The sequence below is a fragment of the Camponotus vicinus genome, unplaced genomic scaffold, assembly GCF_025532165.1.
Source record: "Camponotus vicinus isolate PSW18456_S1 unplaced genomic scaffold, iyCamVici1.0 SCAF_1, whole genome shotgun sequence".
In the NCBI taxonomy this organism is placed as follows: Eukaryota; Metazoa; Arthropoda; class Insecta; order Hymenoptera; family Formicidae; genus Camponotus; species Camponotus vicinus.
The window spans coordinates 18,991,711-19,013,069 of NW_028141945.1; the positions used below are offsets into that span (position 1 = coordinate 18,991,711).

General features: G+C 34.3%; 1 protein-coding gene across 40 annotated transcripts in view; it reads right to left on the reverse strand.

Moving 5' to 3' along the window:
• Mhc (myosin heavy chain) overlaps nucleotides 1–21,359 on the reverse strand; it is a 112,658-nt gene that overhangs the window by 75,404 nt on the left and 15,895 nt on the right. For 5 of the 40 annotated variants that reach the window (XM_083078016.1, XM_083077975.1, XM_083078015.1 and 2 more), the window contains exons 8-16: nucleotides 20,677–20,780; nucleotides 18,163–18,300; nucleotides 17,531–17,800; nucleotides 13,544–13,714; nucleotides 10,032–10,211; nucleotides 9,467–9,885; nucleotides 7,697–7,814; nucleotides 5,491–5,754; nucleotides 1,933–2,142 (exon numbers count right to left, since the gene is read on the reverse strand). In XM_083078016.1, coding sequence (XP_082934142.1) covers nucleotides 1,933–2,142; nucleotides 5,491–5,754; nucleotides 7,697–7,814; nucleotides 9,467–9,885; nucleotides 10,032–10,211; nucleotides 13,544–13,714; nucleotides 17,531–17,800; nucleotides 18,163–18,300; nucleotides 20,677–20,780 — 1,874 coding nt within the window. Of the gene's footprint in view, nucleotides 1–1,932; nucleotides 2,143–5,490; nucleotides 5,755–6,770; nucleotides 6,889–7,696; nucleotides 7,815–8,629; nucleotides 8,748–9,466; nucleotides 9,886–10,031; nucleotides 10,212–11,427; nucleotides 11,599–12,104; nucleotides 12,276–13,543; nucleotides 13,715–14,697; nucleotides 14,869–16,781; nucleotides 16,953–17,530; nucleotides 17,801–18,162; nucleotides 18,301–20,676; nucleotides 20,781–21,359 lie in introns of all 40 variants that reach the window. The other 35 variants (XM_083078014.1, XM_083078000.1, XM_083078011.1 and 32 more) reach the window with 18 other exon arrangements.

Here is a 21,359-nt window from a genome sequence, read left to right on the forward strand (position 1 = left end):
TCGTCTATTTTCTGCGAGCGACGCCTTCAAGAAATTATGACCTCTTCTCCAGCACGCGTTTGTATAAGTTCTAACTATCGGATAAAAATACTGTGTTTCCATGCCGTTCCGACGCGATCGTCCAGAATTTCGACGTTCTCTCAACTTCCTCCAACATGTTTACAACGTGGAAAATACAAAATGATCGCGTAACTCAAGGAAATTCCCGGGAAGCCGATCCCAAAATAATCATAAATTATTTAGAAATCGAGCTCTAATTATTAGGATATTTAAGATTGCAGATTAATTTCATGACATGCGTAAAAAAGTACAAGGGATAAAAAAATAATTGTCGTTAATAATCATATGATTGTCAAAATTGGACTGCTAATTTCCTGGACAACTTTCTAAAGACTATTTTTATATAAAAAACGTTTTTAAAAAATTAAAAAAATTTGTCATACGCGATTTATTGTTCATTATAAATCCCTCTATTTCGGAGGAGATTAATAATGTTAGCCACCGAAGGATCGCGTTTGCTGAAGTTTCGTTCTCGGCAAGTGTCGTTCGTGGGCAATGTTGAATCATGGAAAGATGCAATAAAATCGTGTAAACACTCACGTACGTTTATCGTAATTTTAGCAGCCTCGATATGACCGAATATAAGCGTCGTCCGCGTAACCGGATGACGCGTCCGCGTTGCTCTCAGGAAGAAAAATAGCGCGTCTGACTAATTCCGCGCCTCCTCTACTTTGTCGCGCCTGCGAAGCCGTAATTCGAGCCGATTTAAATCACGAAAACACTCCCTCCCTCCTAACAATTAATGGCATCCCGATTTAAACCGCGTTCTTCTGAAAAAGTCTCTCCCGCTCCTCCTTCGTCCTCAGAGAGATCTACGAGCGGTAATTTAATGCAACGTGAAGGAATTTCAATAGTGAGGATAAACATGTCACAAATTTTTTTCTTAATCAAGTTTTTCGAAATCTTTTAATATCTTTGCCATCCGAAAAAATATTGTGAAGATAATTATTAATTTCTCTCCTTATAAAGTTCCTTTTCTATTAATGTTATACTTTATTTAATGCTATCATCAACATTACTATTTGATATTTTAATTTAAAATTTATTAATCGAGTATAATTTAACAGATGCGATTGAATGAATTATAGTCATCTATATGCGATGTTGCTAATTATATGATGCTTTTCGCCCTTCGGTATTAATTTACTCGCGGCTTGCCCCACTGTGCTAATTAAGCCGCTAATTATATTATTTTCTGCCCTTCCCACTTAACTAACTTATAGCTTACGCTAGTAAAATCGAAAACAATGTCTATAACTACACCATTTTTTGTTATTCTTGACGATAGATTCTTCCACAAAATCCCTATTTTATTCGACATAATTATATATAATAATTATATATACATTAATAGTGATAAAAATATGGATATTATAATTATTATGTTTATATCAATAATATTATTCTTTTCATACGAATTAAAATAGCAAAAATTTTATTTTGTTTTTTATGTTATCTCTTTGTCGAAAATTATCTGATAATCAGTTACAAAAATTGAAAATATTATAGTAAAGAAATTTTATGCCTTTAAAGATCCTATCATTATTTTAAAATATATTTTTTGATTTTTTATTATATTAATACAGATCACAAAATTTTATCAAATCTGTTACAATTTTAATTAATACGATTTTCAAATTTGCAATAAAGCTAAAATAATTTAGCAATATAGTAAAAGTAATTTAGCAATATAGCAATATAATTAGTAATTTTAGAAAACTTTAGACAGTTAATTTTAGAAAACATTTTTGAGTTTACGACTGTTAATAAATCTTAAAATGACAAATTCTTCAAAAAATAGCAAAAATAAATAATAATTTTTTTCGTTTTAAATTTTCGTTAAAAAAATCGATACCAAAAAATTATTCTTACCTGGAGCTGTGACTCAAGGTCGGCTTTCTGTGCGGCCAATTTCAAGGATTTTTCCTGAAAGTCGGTAAGCGAGCCCTTCTCACCCTCCAGCTGGCGCAGCAAGTTGGTCTTCTCGGTGAGAAGCTTGGCGTTCAGCTCCTCTAGCTCCTTGCGCAGCTTCTCTTCCTTCTCGAAAGCCTCCTGCGCCTTCTTGGCTTTCTCCTCCAACGCCTGTAACGAGGCCATATTATCTTCGAATTTTCCGCCTGCGTTCACCAGCGGACTCGGATTCTCGATCAGCACCGTGTCGTCCATAATCAATCACTCTTGGAGAAATTCAGCGAGGAATGCACACGCGATTAAAGTATATTACACTCGATTTCGACTCCTGTATTCTCGGGGGTACGTGAACAGGACGGGAAAAAAGAGGGATCTTCGTCGCGCGAGAAGAATCCCCGAGAATAATCGATCGATCGAACGTCGTGAGAAGCCTCGACTGATGGGAAGACCCGATCGCTCGAATAGACGAAAGGAAAAACAGTGCGCGAGACTCGGATGCGAGTCTCTACTTTCGTATCTCGAGGTATCAAGAAAGACCCGGACACACCTGTGCGTTAGGTACAACGTTGAATATAAATGTGGGGCGCGCGAGAGGGTGAGGCTTCTCCCTCTTTGTTCGTCGTCGGGCGGATTTCGCGTAATTTCGAAGGGGTCGGCGCGAGGTCGCGGGTCCAACTGGTCCCAGCATCGGTCGAAGCCCAACTTTTCTACCCGTGTCCCTCTACTGTAACCGTTTCCGGCGGCCAGTAAGGAGCGAACAGAGTGACGATCCTGATCGTGGGCGTCCCCACTCCAGTGGCGCCTCGCACACGCACACAACGCGTAAAAATATTTATAACCGATCCGTTATACCACCCCTGTGGGAGAGGGGAAGAGAGCAAGTTACGTCGAGAAGGGGGCCAGTCTTGGACAGAATTAGAAGCGATCTGAAAGAACCGCCGCGCTCTCTCTCCAGCGACCACCCCCTTTTTGGCGGCTCCAGAAGGTGCAATAGTGGATAAGTGGATCACCAAGAGACCGAATGTGAACAAAGTCCAAAGGTACATTCGAGCGCACTTTGAATTGAAAAATCCTTCGAGTCTGTAATAACGTGTTTCAAATTTCACTTGTCACGAAATATGTACATCATTTTATTTAGATTCAAATATATGTTTCTAGAAACAAAAAAATTATTTTCAAAAAAATATAATTATGACAAGAATTTCGTTTTAAAATATATTATATATGAAACATGTAAAATTAAAAAATTAAATTAAAATTAAAAAATTAAATTAAAATTTAAAAATTAAATTAAATTAATAAGATTATATTTAATCGTCTTTATATGTAAAGTTCCAAAAATAGAAAAGAAGAAAAAAGAGGAAAACAGAGTCTTTCGATAATAAATTTGTCCACAGAAATTATTTAACAAAATATTGAGCGAAATACTGGATTTGATTTTATACTGATGACTTCAGATTCAATTTTAGGGAAAGGAATAGGCATTGAAATATATATCTGTAGAGATATAAGAGTGAATGCACATTTAGACGAAATTAGACAGCATTCCAGAGAAGGCAAAGTTCAATTCAAAAAATGCGAAAATCCATGTATCCTGGATTCGGCCTCTGAAGGACGAATAATTGTATAATTCTTTTCGAAAGAGACGTGTCTATTAATAAGAAGCCGCTCCGGTAACATGATCGAACGTTGATTCACCGCCTTGGTAGTCTTTATTATGCTTCTAATTCGGGATCTTAGTGGTATCAGTGAACTGAACTGGAGAACGAAAACGTACGGATTCCTCCAATTTTCTCGTTAATTCGGGATTATAGAGTTAAAAATATAAAGACAGTTTGGTAGCGTAGAAGAAGAGGGAGAAGAAAATCAGAAGGTTGACAAAATTAGAAGTATCGATAAAGAGTGGCTTGAAGTTTCTTTACAGATTTTTAAGATTGAGAGCGAGAAGAATTTTTTTAATTATAAGATGAATATAGAAAATTTAAAAAAAGATCAAAAATTAAATTACCAAAAAGAATTTAACAGAATTAAATTTTTTAATAAGACAAATATATTTTTCAGAAAATACTAAAACTCGAAAAAACAACAGAGTATATTAGAGTTAATAAATAAAAATTCTAATGTATATACATATATAATTATTTATACATTCTTCTTCTAATTAAGTCTAATAAATCAAGAGAAATAAATAAAATAAATAAATAAATAAATAAAGAGAAGGCAAATATCGTGTATTTTATAAATGTAAATTTAAAAAAATCTAAAGGAAAAATGTGCGTGCTATAAATCTAAATTAAAGTATTACGAAAGTATTACGAGAGTAAAAAATAAGTACGTGGAAATAATTCGATTTCGAAGAAATCGACTTGAAGCTGATCGTGAGTTTGCGCGAGAAGGCAAACTGCGAAAACGGGAAGACCAGGCGGCGGATAAATAAACGTGCACGTCTGGAAACTGGAGCCGTTATGATCCGAGCAAAAGAAGAAACAAATTCCACGGACGATTTCGAGCGCAGGATGGCACAGTTAAGCACGAAACTCCGGCCGTAAATCACCGTCAAGTCGAAGCTTTATTTTGCCAAGCTCTCGCAACCTTCAGCGAATTATCGATTTTCTCAGAACGAATGTTTCTCTTTTGCAATACTTTCTCTGAAGTAGTGCATGTTAACAATCATTAACAATTTATTATTTCTCTACTAAAAAAATTTGAATAATTTAAAAATTTAATAAAAACTACATAATTTGAGGGCAAAAGTTTATAATTCGTAAAATTCACTTAAAATATACAAAATATTCAAAAACTCTTTATATATCATATACTTAAAAAACCGGTTAAAATCAAGTTAAAATAAATTAAATCAAGATGAAGCTCGTAAATAATATAAATGATATAACCTGAATAGTATAAACTGAAAATTATATATATATATATATAAAATAAAATAAAAATAAAATAAATATTATAGAAGCTGAGAATGAGAGAAAATATACAAATTATCTAAATTGCTTATTAACGAAGAAACATGTATAAGAAAATACTAAAATTTTTATTATTCTCCTAATCAATCCGTTGAGTGCTGATCGAGTATCTTACTTATTATTTTACTGCCTTAGAACTTAAAATTATGGAATGATAATTATATCTGTTGACGAGATATATTTCTGATATATCAAATTTATCAAAAATGTAACTAATTTATTATGTAAACAATTTTAAAAAACTCTAAGAAAGAGAAAGATATTTTTCAATTCTTCTAGAATTAAATCAAATTAACAACTTTCTTTTACAATATATTTTAAAAATTTCTATTCTTTTTTAAATAAAACAAATAAAATTCAATCTTTTTTAGCCAAATAAATAAAAGTAGAATCAAAGAGACATATTTTAACAATAAAAAAATTGTAAAAAATTGAATAAAAAAGAGATCAAAAAGACTCAACGTCTTAATAATAATTTTCTTTAAGCCGAACTTATATTTATTATATTTATTTATAAAGGATATCTTGAAGAGATACTTACAGCCATTTCGTCCTCGATGCGAGTGACATTGAGAAGAGGCTTGATCTTCTGCCACAACTTGTACCATGGCCAAGTGCGGAGTTGGAGATACTTCCTTAGATTTCTCTGGACGACCTGTAGGGCGAGGCGTTGCTCTTGAAGCTTCTTGTAATCTTTACGGGACAAATAACCTCTGATGTAAGCTTGCATCCAAGACACAATCTTGCCGAGACGCTCGTCGCGGAGTTCCTCCATCTGACCCAGGACTCCGGCACGGAAGAACACCTATTTTGTCGAAGATAAAGCAAAATATTGAGATATCGTTCATCAAGATGACGCTTCGAGATGTACCTCGATTATCAATCTCATGATTATAATCATAATTTGTAATAATCAATGAAATTTTTAATCAATTTGAAGAGAAAGAGAAATCAGATTTCTCCGGCGATTTTTTCGATAATCTAAATAATTAAAATTTTAAAAATTATACAAACGTTTATGTAGATAATCTAATGGATAGATGATTTAATTTTTATTTAATTTATGATATCTTATTGGAAGAGAGATAATCACGGTACATCGTATTAATTAATTTCCACAAGCTGGCCTTCCATGCCGGTTTTAGCTTAGAAAGAGGGTCGTTATTCGATAATAGGAAGTGGACAGAGATTGCCTCACACTTGTTGAGGGATTACACCACGCTGAAAATTGTTTTGGCAAAGATATCCTTTGTTAGCATGATTGATGATAGAGCTCGTCATTAATTTGCCATTACTTGAACGAGGCTGTAAGTTGGTTAATCGCCGAAGCCGCATAGGATTAAATTAATTATCGGCGACATTTAAGAGCCAACGTCCGTATGATTGAAGAATATACAAGAAGAACGAATAATAAATAAAAAATATTCTGGAATTCTAGAAATTCCGAATCTTAAAATGCATTTCTATTCTAACTTTTACATTTTAGTTAGTGAAATTTTTTACAATTTAAATATTTCTGTGTCAATCACTTTGTCAAATTCTTTACAATTTTAAAATTGTTATTTTGAATATTTGAATACGTGTCCAATTTTTAAATATTAAAAATTTAAATATTTGACTTTTTCTACTTGTACTCTAATGTTGGCAAATAAATCGTCGACAATGTAAGAATCAGATTATACGAGCGTCCAAGAGACATCCACAAGATATCCTGTACATCCTGTGAACATCTTTGCGACGTTCGTGTTGCCCGTAAGTTTGCAATAGCGTTGGCGTTATGACACTATTGTCACAACGTGGACCACAACAGGTGTCCGATACCTTGGTGTGACCCATGCGGTACTGATCACTCTCCAGATTGATCTGGTCCAAGATGATCTGGGTGGCCTTTTGCGGTTCGCAAGGCTCTTGGACGGCATTGGCGCACAGAATTTTGTATCTGCGTTCGTGGCCGACCACCGTTGTCAAGTGTATCACAGTTTGATGTATTTGGTCATAGATATTGATGGTGTCATGTGTGTGTTCACAAAAAACAGACAGAAAAAAAAGATCACCACGCCAGGTTAGTGACTCATTGTATTACAATTCTCGTTGCTGTAGAATCGAGAATATATTTTGAGGGAGGAGGACGAGAAGCAAAGGGTAACGAATAGTATCCTTCAGGTTTTTTAATTAAAGAGATTCTCTCGGTGTCGATCTCTTCGACGGATTAAAGCGCGAATCTTTTCGAGGAGTCTCACTGTCGAAAATTCGCAAAATTCTAACGTATAATTTAAAAATTCAACAGAAAAAATAATTATTATTCAGATAAACAATTTTCATTAATTATAAAAAATTATTAATTATTAATTATATTATTAACAAATTATTAATTATAAAAAAAGATTATATACTACAAGATACTACAAGAGATCAAGATGCTTAAAACAGTGTTTTTCTCGAATTCTCGCGCTTTAAGATGCCGCCATCTTTACGTCTGCCCAGTCGCTAGGAGCATTGACGTATCACGAGTTAAGAATACATCACTGATGAACATGAATGCCGATTATTTGCGATTGACGATGATGTTGACGTAATCGAGATTTTTTACATCCCAGGTTATCAATGACACATTTATCATCAAGATATTTTAACGGTTTAAATTAAGAGATAAAAATCTCGATCATCGACCGTCGTCGATCGCGTTCAAACTCGCGTTTCGAGATGGTTGTCGCGATCACTGCAGGCAAGGAGGGAGGAGAACGTGCCTTGGTATGTCCAAGACGGTACATATCAGGGTCGAGGCTGGTGGATTCCAGAACGGCCGCGGCCGCTTCCTTGGGCTCCTTCGCCTTGTCGACCGCCGCCGGGGCCAAAATCTTGTACCTACAGGGGGTGGTCGGGGTACACGGGGCAAGAGAGGGAGGAAAACGTGCATACTAATTAATACAGGGGTTCCAGATACGAATATTCACAAATTTATATACTTCTCGTCGTTCCAATCTCGGCTCTTGCTACTTTCCAATCGCTAAATTATTTTTTAAAGGGTTCGAGGTCCACTTAACATTTCCGGGATTGATACTCTAATCTAATCAGGTTCCAAACGAAATCAACAGATTCGGATATCTTTCTGATTCTTTCTACTTTTGCGAGACGAATCACGGGGAAAAACTAAACGATCAATCAGGTGGCATTCGAATACGATCATACACGATGATGACGTTGCTTTCAATAAGGGGGACAACGTGCTAAATTAATAGATAAAATTCCAGCATGGATCGTCTTTAAATCTCGCTAATTTAAAATTAATCTTGAATTAATGACAATTTTTATTATGCAGTTTTACTGTCAAGATGCAATAGTCCCTGTATCATTAATAATAAAAAAAATTTAATATTTAAAGTTAAACGATTAATTTTATTAATCGACTTATATCGATTTTTGATATCGCAAAATTTATGCCATCATTTCGAAATCGGCGAAGTCAAAAATATACCATTTATTACACCCATTTTATAGATGCTAAAAATATTTTTACGACGACTCTAAAGCGAGAAATTTCGTACCATCCACGTGGAAAGATCTATTTTCGAGACATTCGTTGATTGTGGAATAAAGAGTGACTTTGGTCGATTATTGTCTACAAATAACGGGACGACGGAATCGTCAAATTCATTCCTACAGGTTTATCATCAACTAGCCTTGGTGTGACCAATCCTATAGCTGTCCGGATCGAGACCGATCTCTTCGAAACACTTAGCCGCGGCGACCTTGGGTTCGCTATGGGCCGCCATTGTGGCCGGTGCTAAGATCATGTAACTACATGGTATACAACATAAAAATCCAGTTACTATGTCCGTTCAATGCTTAATAAATGTTTCCAATGCTTTTAAAGAAATTAATTGAAAAAATTATAGAAATAATATTATAGAAAATTTAAATTCTATGAATGTTTTAAAATATAATTCCCTATAAAATATCTCGAAACCTACCTTTTCATATGATTTAATAATTATTACTAAATAAGAGCCCTAATCTTCTCTAATAATAGTATTAAACAAAATTGTTTTATGACTTAAAAAGATCTGCTATTACATTTACAAAAAGATTATATAATAAGTCTAATATAATAATATTTAAATTAGTCTTTCTTCTCTCTCTTTAATAAAAAAATAATAATCCAATAATTTAAGTTTCTCTAATATAAACTAAAAAAATAGTCAAGTTAAATAGCAGATTTTTTTAAATTAGAAATCATTGCAAATGTGCTCGAGAAAATTGAGGATTATTTTTCAAATCTTCTAAAATTCATTATATTTTAAAATTATTGAAAAAAATTAAAGAATTTTTAAGATACTATGTCTATAATGTAACAAAAGAAATTTTAAATTATTATTTTTAACACTCATATATATAATATATAAAAGACATTTTAATATTTTAAACACTTATGTGAAAGATTCATTCATTTTCTCGAGCCATCGACTTTTTGATCATCCGCAAAAGTAACTTAATTAATTGAAAAAAGGGATTCTCACCGTAGCTTGAAATCGGGATACACCATCCTGTTGGGGAAACCTTTGCGACAGATACGAATGCCTTCAAGTACACCGTTACAAGTGAGCTGATGCATGACCAAATGAGAGTCAATTACACCGGGCTGCTTCAACTCGTTGGGGATGATGCAACGGACAAAGTGGGGCTGAGTAGCACGCAAGGTGGCCATCAGGTTGTTCAGCTGTTCCCTGTAGGAGGACGATACGGTGGAGAAACCACCGCCCTTTTTGCCACGTCCACCCTTGCCGCCACCGCCGCCGCCAGCGTCACCGGATTGACCAGGATGATCAGCGAAGATTTCTACCAGTAGCTTGTTTGAAGACTTCTTGAATTGATCGACCACCGTGTCGTTCAACGGGTCCTTGTTCTTCTCAAGCCAGCCCGTGATGTTATATGGTACCTGAGGCCCGAAAAAAATTCAATTTTATCAATATCGAGATCGAAACCATGATTGGCGAGTTTAAAGTAGATTAAAAAATAATGTGAATTTCCCTTTTTGTATTAAATATTTTTTGATAAAGTAAAATAAGAGAGAATATTACGTACGTTGCCGGCATAATGGCCAATCGCAAAGTGGGCTGCCACCTGACCTGGCTTGGGCGGTTTTGGTTTCAGGAAATTAGGACTCTTGCCGAGATGGTTGTTGTTCAGCTTCTCTTCAAAGGTCTTATCCGTAGCTTTGGGGAACATAGACTCTTCCTCAAGGATGGAAAGAATACCCATAGGCTATATCGCGAGGGAGGAAACGGAGAAATGTGTTAGAAACCGCTATATCTTGAAAAGTTCGCATTTTCCAAGAGTAGCGTTATGCAAATAGGCATAAATAATAATGATAATTTCTTCCTTGTCAAATTAATTGTGCGAACATTTTTCTACTAAATTTTACGACAAATTCAACGACAAAATTCTGATCATAAAAAAAAAGAGAATTTCGATCTACAAAATGTCTGCAAAGTATCTGTAAAATATATCTCGCGCAGCAAATCTCGTTAGTGTCTCAACTTTTACTGGAAACAGATTACTACATATCTGATATACTTTGTTATCTACTTTTCTGTCATTAATGTACTCTTACATCGGTTAATCAATTGAATTTACATTAGATAGGATTTATATATATATGGATTAATTGCCGATTAATAATTAATCTTGTCAACTATGTACGAGACAAAAAACTTCAACGCTACTCTTAGTACTTATCTGTAATTCTACGATATGGATATACCTTGGAGCGATGCTTCGGTTACGATTTTGCATCTCACTGACATTTCTATTAATGTCTTTACATCGTGAAAGTGCAATCATCTTTTTCCGACACATCAAACTCTCCATCAATTATATGTTACAGCGATATACATGATACACCGGATCTATCGCGCAATTTTGCACATAAAAAACACTGATATTTATATTATATATAAATTTTTTTAAAAGAGACATAATTATATATAATTGTAACTTTATAAACAAACTTTATTTCGAGAAATTTATTTAAATGTAGAAAAAAATACAGAATTTTTTAAAAATTTATTTGAATTTATTTGAAAAATAGGAATTCTTAACTTATTTAATTTAGATAATGTTTAACTATTTAATTTATATTATTAACCGTGTTAGTAAATTTATTTCATCTAAATTACCATTCAATTTTGTAAAAATTTTTTAAAAATAAAATAAAAAAGAAAATGAAAAAATAATAATTAGCGAAAGATTTGTAATCATAATCTTACGCGTTAGATCCGTGACATTCTGATGTAAAGAAGATGATACGTACGTAATTAAATGCACACAGACAAATAACATTGGCGGAAGGTATACAACATTAACAAACAGGGGACGAAGTCGCGGCCGAAAAAGCTGGATTCAAGCGGTAGTTTGCTAGATAAGTTACTGGATCAATAGCCGGATGACTCGAGTCCGTGTCCCGCGCGGACCGGTTTACCTTCTCGATCAGATTGATCGTCGGCTCCAAGTCCATGCCGAAATCGATGAAAGTCCAAGCAATACCCTCGCGCTCGTACTCTTCTTGCTCGAGCACGAACATGTGATGGTTGAAGTATTGCTGTAGCTTCTCGTTGGTGAAGTTGATGCACAGCTGCTCGAAGCTGTTGTACTGCATCGGAGTTTGTTCATGCACCACGCCGCACACAGGCACACAGCGAGGAGAGAGAAAGATAGCGAGAGAAAGAGAAATAAAAAGAGAGAAAACTCAGAGACAGAAAAAAAAAACAGGATATGTGTTGGACACCGTCCGTGTCCAATCGGTCCCTCGATTGATTTTCAAGTTTCTCGCGGTGCGATCGGAAGGTGATGGCATCGAGAAGACGAGATTTCAGAATCGACTGATTGGAAAAATAAAGAAATTATTGATTTAAGTAATTAATCGTTTACTTTGTCAAGTCTTCAGTGCCCCACCTGTCGATCGACGCCACGAGAGACGAACAACAGTGTTCGGTAGTGAAAGTATGACGGTATAGGAAGTGGAGTTAGTTGACAGGCAAGACGGAAACACATTCAGCGAAGATGCCGTTCGAGCGAAAATGTATGCGTGTGATTTTCGGTGAAGCCACGAGCTTCCTTTCGGGCCTCGTGCGATCTGTCGAGCTGCCCTGGCGATACCTTCTCGAGCAGATCGATAGTCTGTTGGAGGTCCATGCCAAAGTCAATGAACGTCCACTCAATGCCCTCGCGCTTGTACTCCTCTTGCTCGAGGATGAACATATGGTGGTTGAAGAACTGCTGCAATTTCTCGTTGGTGAAGTTGATGCATAGCTGCTCGAAGCTGTTGAACTGCTCGATCGAGTGGCGCAGCAACAGGAGGGGGTTAAGCGAAGAACAGAGAAAAAAAAACAGGGAAAAACAGCTGTCATTAATGCTGTTTGATGACACGGAAGGAGAACACTCGACCGATGACTTCGACTCGTAACTCTCATCGTTCGATTATGGGACGAGGGGTCAAAAGGAGAGAGTAATCGACACCAAAGTCAAAGAGGTATCGATAAAGTGCACTCTAATATACTCTTGCAGTTTATGAAAAAAGGGACGTGCGACGAAATTGAAAAATTTCAGAAAACTGTAAAATTTTCTAATGTTAATATATTTTTTTTTAAATTGACTTTATATAGAAAAATTAAATAGTGAAATGCGTTTGAATAAAATTACTTTAGACATTTTCCGAATTACTTCATATTTTCACAATTAAATATTTTAAATATGGATAATTAATTATAAATTTTTAAATCTTAATTATTCTAATAAAAGAGGAAGATTGTTTTTCAAGTTCGTCGCATAACTCAATAGGAAAAGACACTCGCTTGTGCCGTTACATGGTAAATTTATATAATATCGCGAAACATCGAGTATATTCATCATATCAGCTAATTTTATCCAATTAATTAAATATATCCATTGGATAAATTTTCAGAGTTTCGACTTGCTTTTGTGACGAAGTAAAGGAGGCAATTATACTGGGTCATTAATTATCAATATTTACATTTTACAAATCAATTCTCACTTCTCGAGCAAAGCTAGTCTCTCGCTAATTTCTCGTAACTTTGCATTTAATTTTTTATTCTAAAACTTTGATGATTTTAATACCGAAAAGAAATTTCACTTCATGTTCGTTCCAATCTCTTCAGGATTGTGAACTGGACCCAGTGGATTATCAAAAAAGATATAATGAATGCCTGATTATCGTTCAATTCATTGAACGATCTCGAGGGAATATTTTTCACGGACACGACATCAGTGCCGTTACAGGAATAAGAAAGGGGAAAAGTGGCTTAGGTACCCGTACTAAGTACCTTGAAAAGTTGCGATCGGCGTTTCTTCGTCATCGTCGAAGAGCCGATGTAGAAAGATTAAAATAGATGTAAAAACACGAAAAAATTGGCTAAAGTGTCAACGGCGAAGCAACATCAATTCTCAGCGATTCAGGTCCTGTTCTTTACGAGAAATCGGCTCCTTGTTCACAAGTCGGTTCGATATTTCTCGTTCGTTCATCGACCATGAAGCCGGATCAACTCTTAGGAATCGAGGCTCTTAAACCTTCACAATACCTTCTCGATCAGCTCGATACAAGCTAGCAAGTCCATGCCGAAGTCAATGAACACCCAATCGATGCCCTCCTTCTTGTACTCCTCTTGTTCGAGTACGAACATGTGATGGTTAAAGAACTGCTGCAACTTCTCGTTGGTAAAGTTGATGCAGAGCTGCTCAAAGCCGTTGAACTGTCGTTTTTGCAATTGCACGTGCGTACATAGGCGTGCGACAGGAATATGTCGGACAGACGGCAGTAGACAGACGAACAGAAACAGGTAAAGGGTAGAGGAAGGGAGAGACAAAAATTATTATCAATGAGACGAATACTCTTGCAAGATTAGGTGTTTGTGTCATATGTGTACGGAATTTGAAATTACTTTAAAATTGTTTTCAATTTTTCTCAAAATTCTGAAAAGTCTAATCTCTAAGAAAAATAGATTTTATATTTTTGCAAAATATATATTTCATTCAATTATATCATAACTTTGATCTCTGCGAATAAATTTGTCAAGTAAATCAAATAAGTTTTATTTTGCGCCCGTTTTATAATGTATAATTTACATAAATCGATTTCGTATAATATATGTGTATATATTTTTATCCAATTTCTAAGATTTTATTCTTAGAAATTTTTATAAATTTTTATTAATTATATTGAATAAATTTTCATAATTTTTAATAATTATATTGAATAAATAAAAAAATATGTGCAAAATTCGATGTTTTTGAAATTTATAATCCACATCTCGGAAAAAATTTAATTATACGAACCTAAGCAAAAAGAGACGCGCTCGTCGAAGCAACACGCGCGGCTGAAATTGCGAGATCAATGACACAAAAAAGGGAAGGGGGAATCAAGGGATGAATAGAAGTGGCTGACGAGGAAGATCAAAGTAAACAGAAGTGACCAACGATCATGAAAAGAGTGATACAAGAAAACAGTGGACGATCACTTTGTTGAATTTTAAAAGAATAAGCGTTAGTGTTTAGCGGTTTCCTCTGATCTGCGATAAATAGCCAGGGATTTCCGCCTGCTTAATAACTCAATTCTCGTCTATTTTCCTCGTTATTCGGTTTTAAATTATTTCTTTTTTTTTTATTTTCGGCCGAACACCCGTCTGTCGGGTTTTCGCTGGCCAAGATCGATCCATCGTTTGTCGTCTTATTGTACCTTCTCGATTAGATCGATACATGCGAGCAGGTCCATGCCAAAATCAATGAAGGCCCACTCAATGCCCTCCTTTGTGTATTCCTCTTGTTCGAGGACAAACATGTGGTGGTTGAAGAACTGCTGCAGCTTCTCGTTGGTGAAGTTGATGCAGAGCTGCTCGAAGCTGTTGAACTGTTCGAGAGCAAGAAACAGGCATGCATATGTGTATATATGTCATTTCATATTTTCCTTCCCTTTTGTTCCTTCTTGGCATGTCTTTTTTTGCACTTTCGTGATTTTCTTGTCCTGTTCCTTTCTTATACACGTGAGGGTTAATTTACAAAGGGTTTCTTACACATGTTTTTACAAAATTGTCTCATTACCTCAAGTTTCATGTCGAAACGATTGATACATGTAAAAATATTCTTAATCAAGTTTTTTACTAATCTGGCTACATGCAAAGAAATTTTTGCGTAAGAGTTTTATTTTTATGGGATGATAAATCAAATTTATAAGATAGATTCTATCGTTTCGACCTATTCGAAACTTTAGGCTAATCAGGATCTCATTACGAGAATCCATGAAATTTTATTTACAGGGTGTCTTCGTAATACAAATCGGTGGTATAGCGCACCGTTTATTGACAGACTGATGTAAACCTCATCACCTAACCTAGTATGAGGTCGCTCTTTCGGATTAAAACTTGTGCTACTAGAATGTAGCTAGAGTGTCTTGATTTCGATGTACAGAATATCGATCGATACATTTATGCATATTCATCCATAAAATAATACAAAAGGAGTGATTCGAAGTCGAATTAAAAATTTGAAATTATTGAATATTAAATAATACTTCGTATTATTAAATACTAAACAAAGTTCAAATTAAGACTTTATGGTATTAAATTATTTTCATTGGAAGAATTGTTAGGATATGCAATTTTTATTTTCATAATATCATCGATTATTCTGAACATAAGTTTGTGATTCGGATGGTATAGAATATCTGATCACAAACGAAATTTTTGTAAGCGCCAAATATGTGGGGTCCAATAATATTAGTCTACTTCCAACAACTACTATTACCAACTGTCAATTACGTCAAAAGAGAAATCAATATAAAAAGGTAAGATACTTGACTGTCCTGTTTGCCAACGGACAGTTAAACATCGTATATGGTTCAAGAAAAAGAGGCAGTAGATGATTTAATCATCTTTAAACTACCATGTCTACCTTACGTGAAGTCCACTGTTTCGATGATAATAAATAATGTCAATGGGATACCCCTTCCCCATCGTTGAGTGAAAAAATTAAATTCTTTACCTCTGATGCTGGATGCTTTTCTTCAAATCTTTGACTGAGAGAATAAGAATTCCTCGGGAAATCTAAGAATAAAGCGATTCCTATCGAATCATGTTGCAATGAAAATTTGGGACTCGTAATCGGAGAAAAATTCTACTATTTCTATCGAGGGATACATTCCAAGAATTCGGAGTGACTAGAAGGGATTTTTCAGAGTCATGCGTTTTTTTCGTCCGGAAATGACTATTTCAATTAATAAATCTTGGAAAAATAATAAAAATAAATCGAACAATTATTATAGATACAGTTCAGAATGATAGAGGATTATTTAGAAAATTAACGAGACATTTAAATTCATGTTGAACATTTCAAAAGGGACAATAACATCTAAGGAATCGTTAAATTATTCAATAAAAATTCTCGAGTTCATTCCGGATAACATGAATTCATTCAGGAGATTAACGGCTAAATTATGGGGGATGGTAGTCTAAAATAAGTCGACGACATTCAAGGAATTATCCATAAAAATACTCAAAAATATCGTCAATATTACTCTGGCTAATGCAGACCCATTCGAAAATCTAAAGAGTTCGAGACATCTAAAAGTTTACAGCATCCCAAAGGAATAGAACATCCGGGAAATCCAGGGATCTACGAAGATCTAAATCACATCCTCGAAGAAATTCATATTTCATCGAGATTAACGGTTAATGACAAGATTAACGTGCGATTACAAGGCTCTACAAAGATCTATAGATCTCCTAGAGAGATCGCGTGGGGGAGGAGGACGGATCGATCGTTCACCTTCTCGATCAGCTCGATACAAGCTAGCAAGTCCATGCCAAAGTCAATAAACTGCCAGACAATTCCCTCCTTCTTGTACTCCTCTTGCTCGAGCACGAACATGTGATGATTAAAGAACTGCTGCAACTTCTCGTTGGTGAAATTGATGCATAGTTGCTCGAAGCCGTTGTACTGCGAGATACCGAGGTACCAAGATATAATTACAGGCTCTAAAGGAGGATCTCTCGACAACTAGTTCGAGACGGTTGGACTAGTTGGAAACACCCGATGCGAATTCCGATTCGCTTCTCGTGACTCTCGCTCGATTTCGAAAGTCTCTTTCTTTCCTATTCTATTTTGTATTGGGAGAAAGTAAGGTTCGTGTAATGATCGAAGGCATGAATTCCTCGCACCTTCATCTTTTTCCGTCGATTTCATTCACGATCACGTCGACGATTTAAAAGAGAAAACAAGACTGTTGTTCTTTTCTTTTCGATACTGTACGAGATGCTCCGAAAAAACTGTATAATCAGCAAAGTTTATTTGATATTAAATATTTAGGTAATTAAAATGCATATTTAAATAAAATAAAATAAAATATATTTAAAATAAATAAATATTTAAATAATTTAACATATTTAAATAAAATAAAATAAAATAAAATAAAATACAAATTGCTAAAAATTTTACAGAAATCGTCGACGATCACGTTAATATATATATGTGTGTGTGTTTGTATGTTTATGAATCACGACTCGGGAGAAACTTACGTCGAAGATCTCGAAACCAGCAATATCCAGTACACCGATAAAGTGCTGCCTCTTTTGCTTGGTGTCCAGGGTCTCGTTACACTTCTTCACCAGCCACTTGAACAACCTGTCGAACATCCCCTTCGACATGGCGCCCACAGAGTAGGCTACTTGGTCCTTGTTACGACCCTGGGTAACGAACTCGTTACCGACCTTGATTCTTGGCTTCAGCAAGTTCTTGTAAAGATCGGCGCAGTCGCAACCAAGCAGCTTAGCCACGCGATCACCTTCCTGTAATAAAAAACATGATTATCTTTGTCTTCCGCAACATTCTTTCTGGTCTTGTTAATCCGAAGAAAAATGTTATAGTGTCTTTTTGAGAAAAATAAATTTTAATCTAGAGAGATATTTTTTTTGTATAAGAAATATATGTGAAAGTCGGTGGCAAAACATTACAAAAATATTTTGAAATATTTTCAGAAATAAATAGTGCATTGAAACTGACAGTCTTAAAGATCGCAAGTGAAATAATTTAATTATTTTATCATATTTCAAGAAATAATTTTTTATATTATTATTAAAAATAGCGAAAAAATTGTTTTGTTAAAAATATAATAATTATAGTTTTTCTAGTAGCTATTTGAAATTCTCACCTCAGTGCCATCGGCTTCAGCCTGTTCCTCACGACCCCTTTGCTTGAATTTCATGCCACCCATATGCATGACGGCCGCAGTGATCTTGTAGATGTTGTCCTTTTCTTCCTGGGTGAAGCCCAACACATCGAAGGCTTGCTGTTATTGAAAGAAGCTTCATTAAAATCTTTGTTTTATCGACATTCTCACGTCAGAGATAATTTAAAATTACACGAGAAATTGATTCGCAAAAGATGTTCTAAACTTTTAGAAAGTACTTTATATAATTTTTCTTAATTTTGTTTAGGACATCGTTTCAGAAATTTAGAAACAATAAAACGTATATTTAACGAGTGTATTTAATAAGTTAAAGAATAATAATTTAATGATTTTCTGTCACGATTTAAAAAAAAGATTATCATCAAAACAAAACAAATGATAATCCTTAGACTCCTCTGACGTGATTTTCATATCAGTTTCGATAAATTTACATAGACAAGAGTGACAATTAGTAAAAGACACAAGGACGACACAAATAGTTACACTCCCAAGCACGGCAAACAATGGATGTAATCTATTACATTGTACATTGTTCGGCTCCGGGCGTTGGGAGTTGCGTGAAAAAAAGAAAAGAGAGAAAGAGGAAGAAAGCTAGCGCAGCGTCAAGCACTATTCTATCACTATTCTACCCTTGATTAAGGTCGTTTATTTGACAATCGATCGAGGTTTCCATCTTAAATATTGAATAGATTTGAAAGAAAACTCTTCGAAAAAAAGCTCTTAAATTTCACAAACATTGATCTCAATTATAATCCTAGATTAATTGATCTTTAACCAATTAAACTAGAATTAAAGTTAGTCGCGATGTTGATCGAAAAAACGACCGCAAAAATTCAGCTTCAATCAATCGTGGGTCAATTAATTCTTCGTCCCCTTCTAATCATTATTCTGGAAGAAAGCGAAGAATCAATCGGATTAATTGTAAGATTGAAATCAGCTGATTATTGGTGAAACTAATTGAAAGCGTTCTCGCAGCAATGGCGAGCCGAAAAGCGAAAGCAAAGCTCGTATTACGTGGCAATAGCTCCTTTTCTTCTGGTATCAACGAATTAACACCGTTCACACACATAGTCTCTCAGGACTAATCTGCTACAAGAAAAGAAAGAAGAAAAAGAAGAAGAGACGACGAGAAATTGCGAGCCGGTTTTCTAGATCGCGTTCGTCGCAAAGTGCCTCCTTTGTGATAAAAAGGAACAAGATCGCCCTTCAGGGTCAGCCTGGACGATTCCTCGTCGTCGATTTTGGCTCCTTTGTTTCTTTGAGAAGCAACTCGGATCATCGTTCTTCTTTACTCTACGTTGTCCTCGATCGATGAAGAATTACTTCCTCGAGGCTGCGTTTCCAAATTTATCAAAGTTTCAACCTGGGAAAGGGGGATTTCCTACTTGGGAAAAGTAATTACCAAGGGGACCAACGGGGTCGTTAACTACTGACAATGAGATGTAACGTTCGAAGTATTGTTGAATCTCTCAATCGGGGTAGAAAAGAATTCTCTCGAGACTTCTCTGGTTTCTCCAGATGAAAGAACTGGAGTTGATAAGGGAGAGCAATAATATTACCGGAAATGAGTGAAAATATCGAACTACTATATATACATGGTAGTTATGCGGAGATCGATAATAAAGCAACAATATCTCTATCAGAATTATGTGTATTTGTGTGTGTGTGTGTGTGTGTTTGCTGTTTATACATGTATAACATATAATGTAATATATAAATAAATTTTATATTTTAAATTTTCATTTTCAATTTTTTAAATTAATATTAAAATAATGTATGACAATATTATATAATGTTACAAAAACAATACAAAAGATTAATATAAAATAAATTTTAATGTTATTTTTTTTAATGATTATATTAATATTTTATATTAAATCTTTAGATCTCTTTAATTCATTTATATTTTAAACTCATAAACAAAAATTTGATAGATTACAATAAATTGTTTCTCTCTATTTATGTTGATATATCGAAAAATAAAAGCCAATAAACTTGAAAACATTAAAACAAATTAACATTAAATTAAATTAAAAGTCAATTAATGATTAATTAATTTTTAAGATTAATTTTATAATAAATAAAATAAAATAATTTGAAAATTGTAAAAAATATTTAAAAAATAATAATTTTATGCAATTATATTGCTGCTCATTATCATCCGTGTGATATCTATACTCAAATATTATAAATCAATATCTGAGATAGAAAAACAATAACGACGTCAATCTTCAACAAATCAGAGATAATTATCTTTATCTCGTTAATAAATTATTATTGTTTTATAATTAATTCTTATTATATAATATTATTCCATTTTTTAAATTTAATATAATAAAATATTTTGCTGTGATCGACATCGCTATATTAGAAGGGGGGATGATTTATATATTCAAATGATCCAAAGATACAGGGTCGAAATTTTATAGGGAGGAAACAACGGTTCTTCACAACCGGGGTGATAAGGGAACTTACGTCCGTCAGCACACATTCCTCGCCATCATCGACGTTGGGGATCGTGATTTTTCCTTGAGATACGTTGTAATAGTCGTATATGTTGTCAGACAATAAACAGTTCTCTGCGAAGCAGTTCGAAGAACAAGGTTGCAGTTTTAAAAATCATTTTAATCTCGACGTTCAGTCTCTCTCTCTCGTTTCCGAGAATCCGATTATCGATCCATCCTTAACCTATTAGCGGCCATCGATTTGCGATCGAGTCATCGTCGATCAATATTATGCTGTCAATTTTTGAGACTCAAAGCTTCTTTCTCTATTTTCTTCAAAAAAATTTTTATGAAAATTTCACCTTAGATTTAAAAAATATCTAATAATAATATTTAATAAAATATCAAATAATAATATTTTTTCAAAATAATCCTTTTATCTCAAAGATACCTTTTCTCCTCAAAAAGTTCACATAGCAATTCTGAGATTAATTATTGCAATATTTTATGAGGAGAAATGTTTCCTTTCTCTTGGGGCTATTTTATTTCTAAAGTATTTTAGAAACACGGATTTTTGCACTTTCTAAAATGTTGTTTTTATTTAAAAATTATTTCTTTCATTCTTGAGAGAAAAATTTTTTTAATTTCATTTGATAGGAAAAAAATATATAATATAAACTTTCCAAGAAAAATTATTTGGAAGACAGTTGAGTC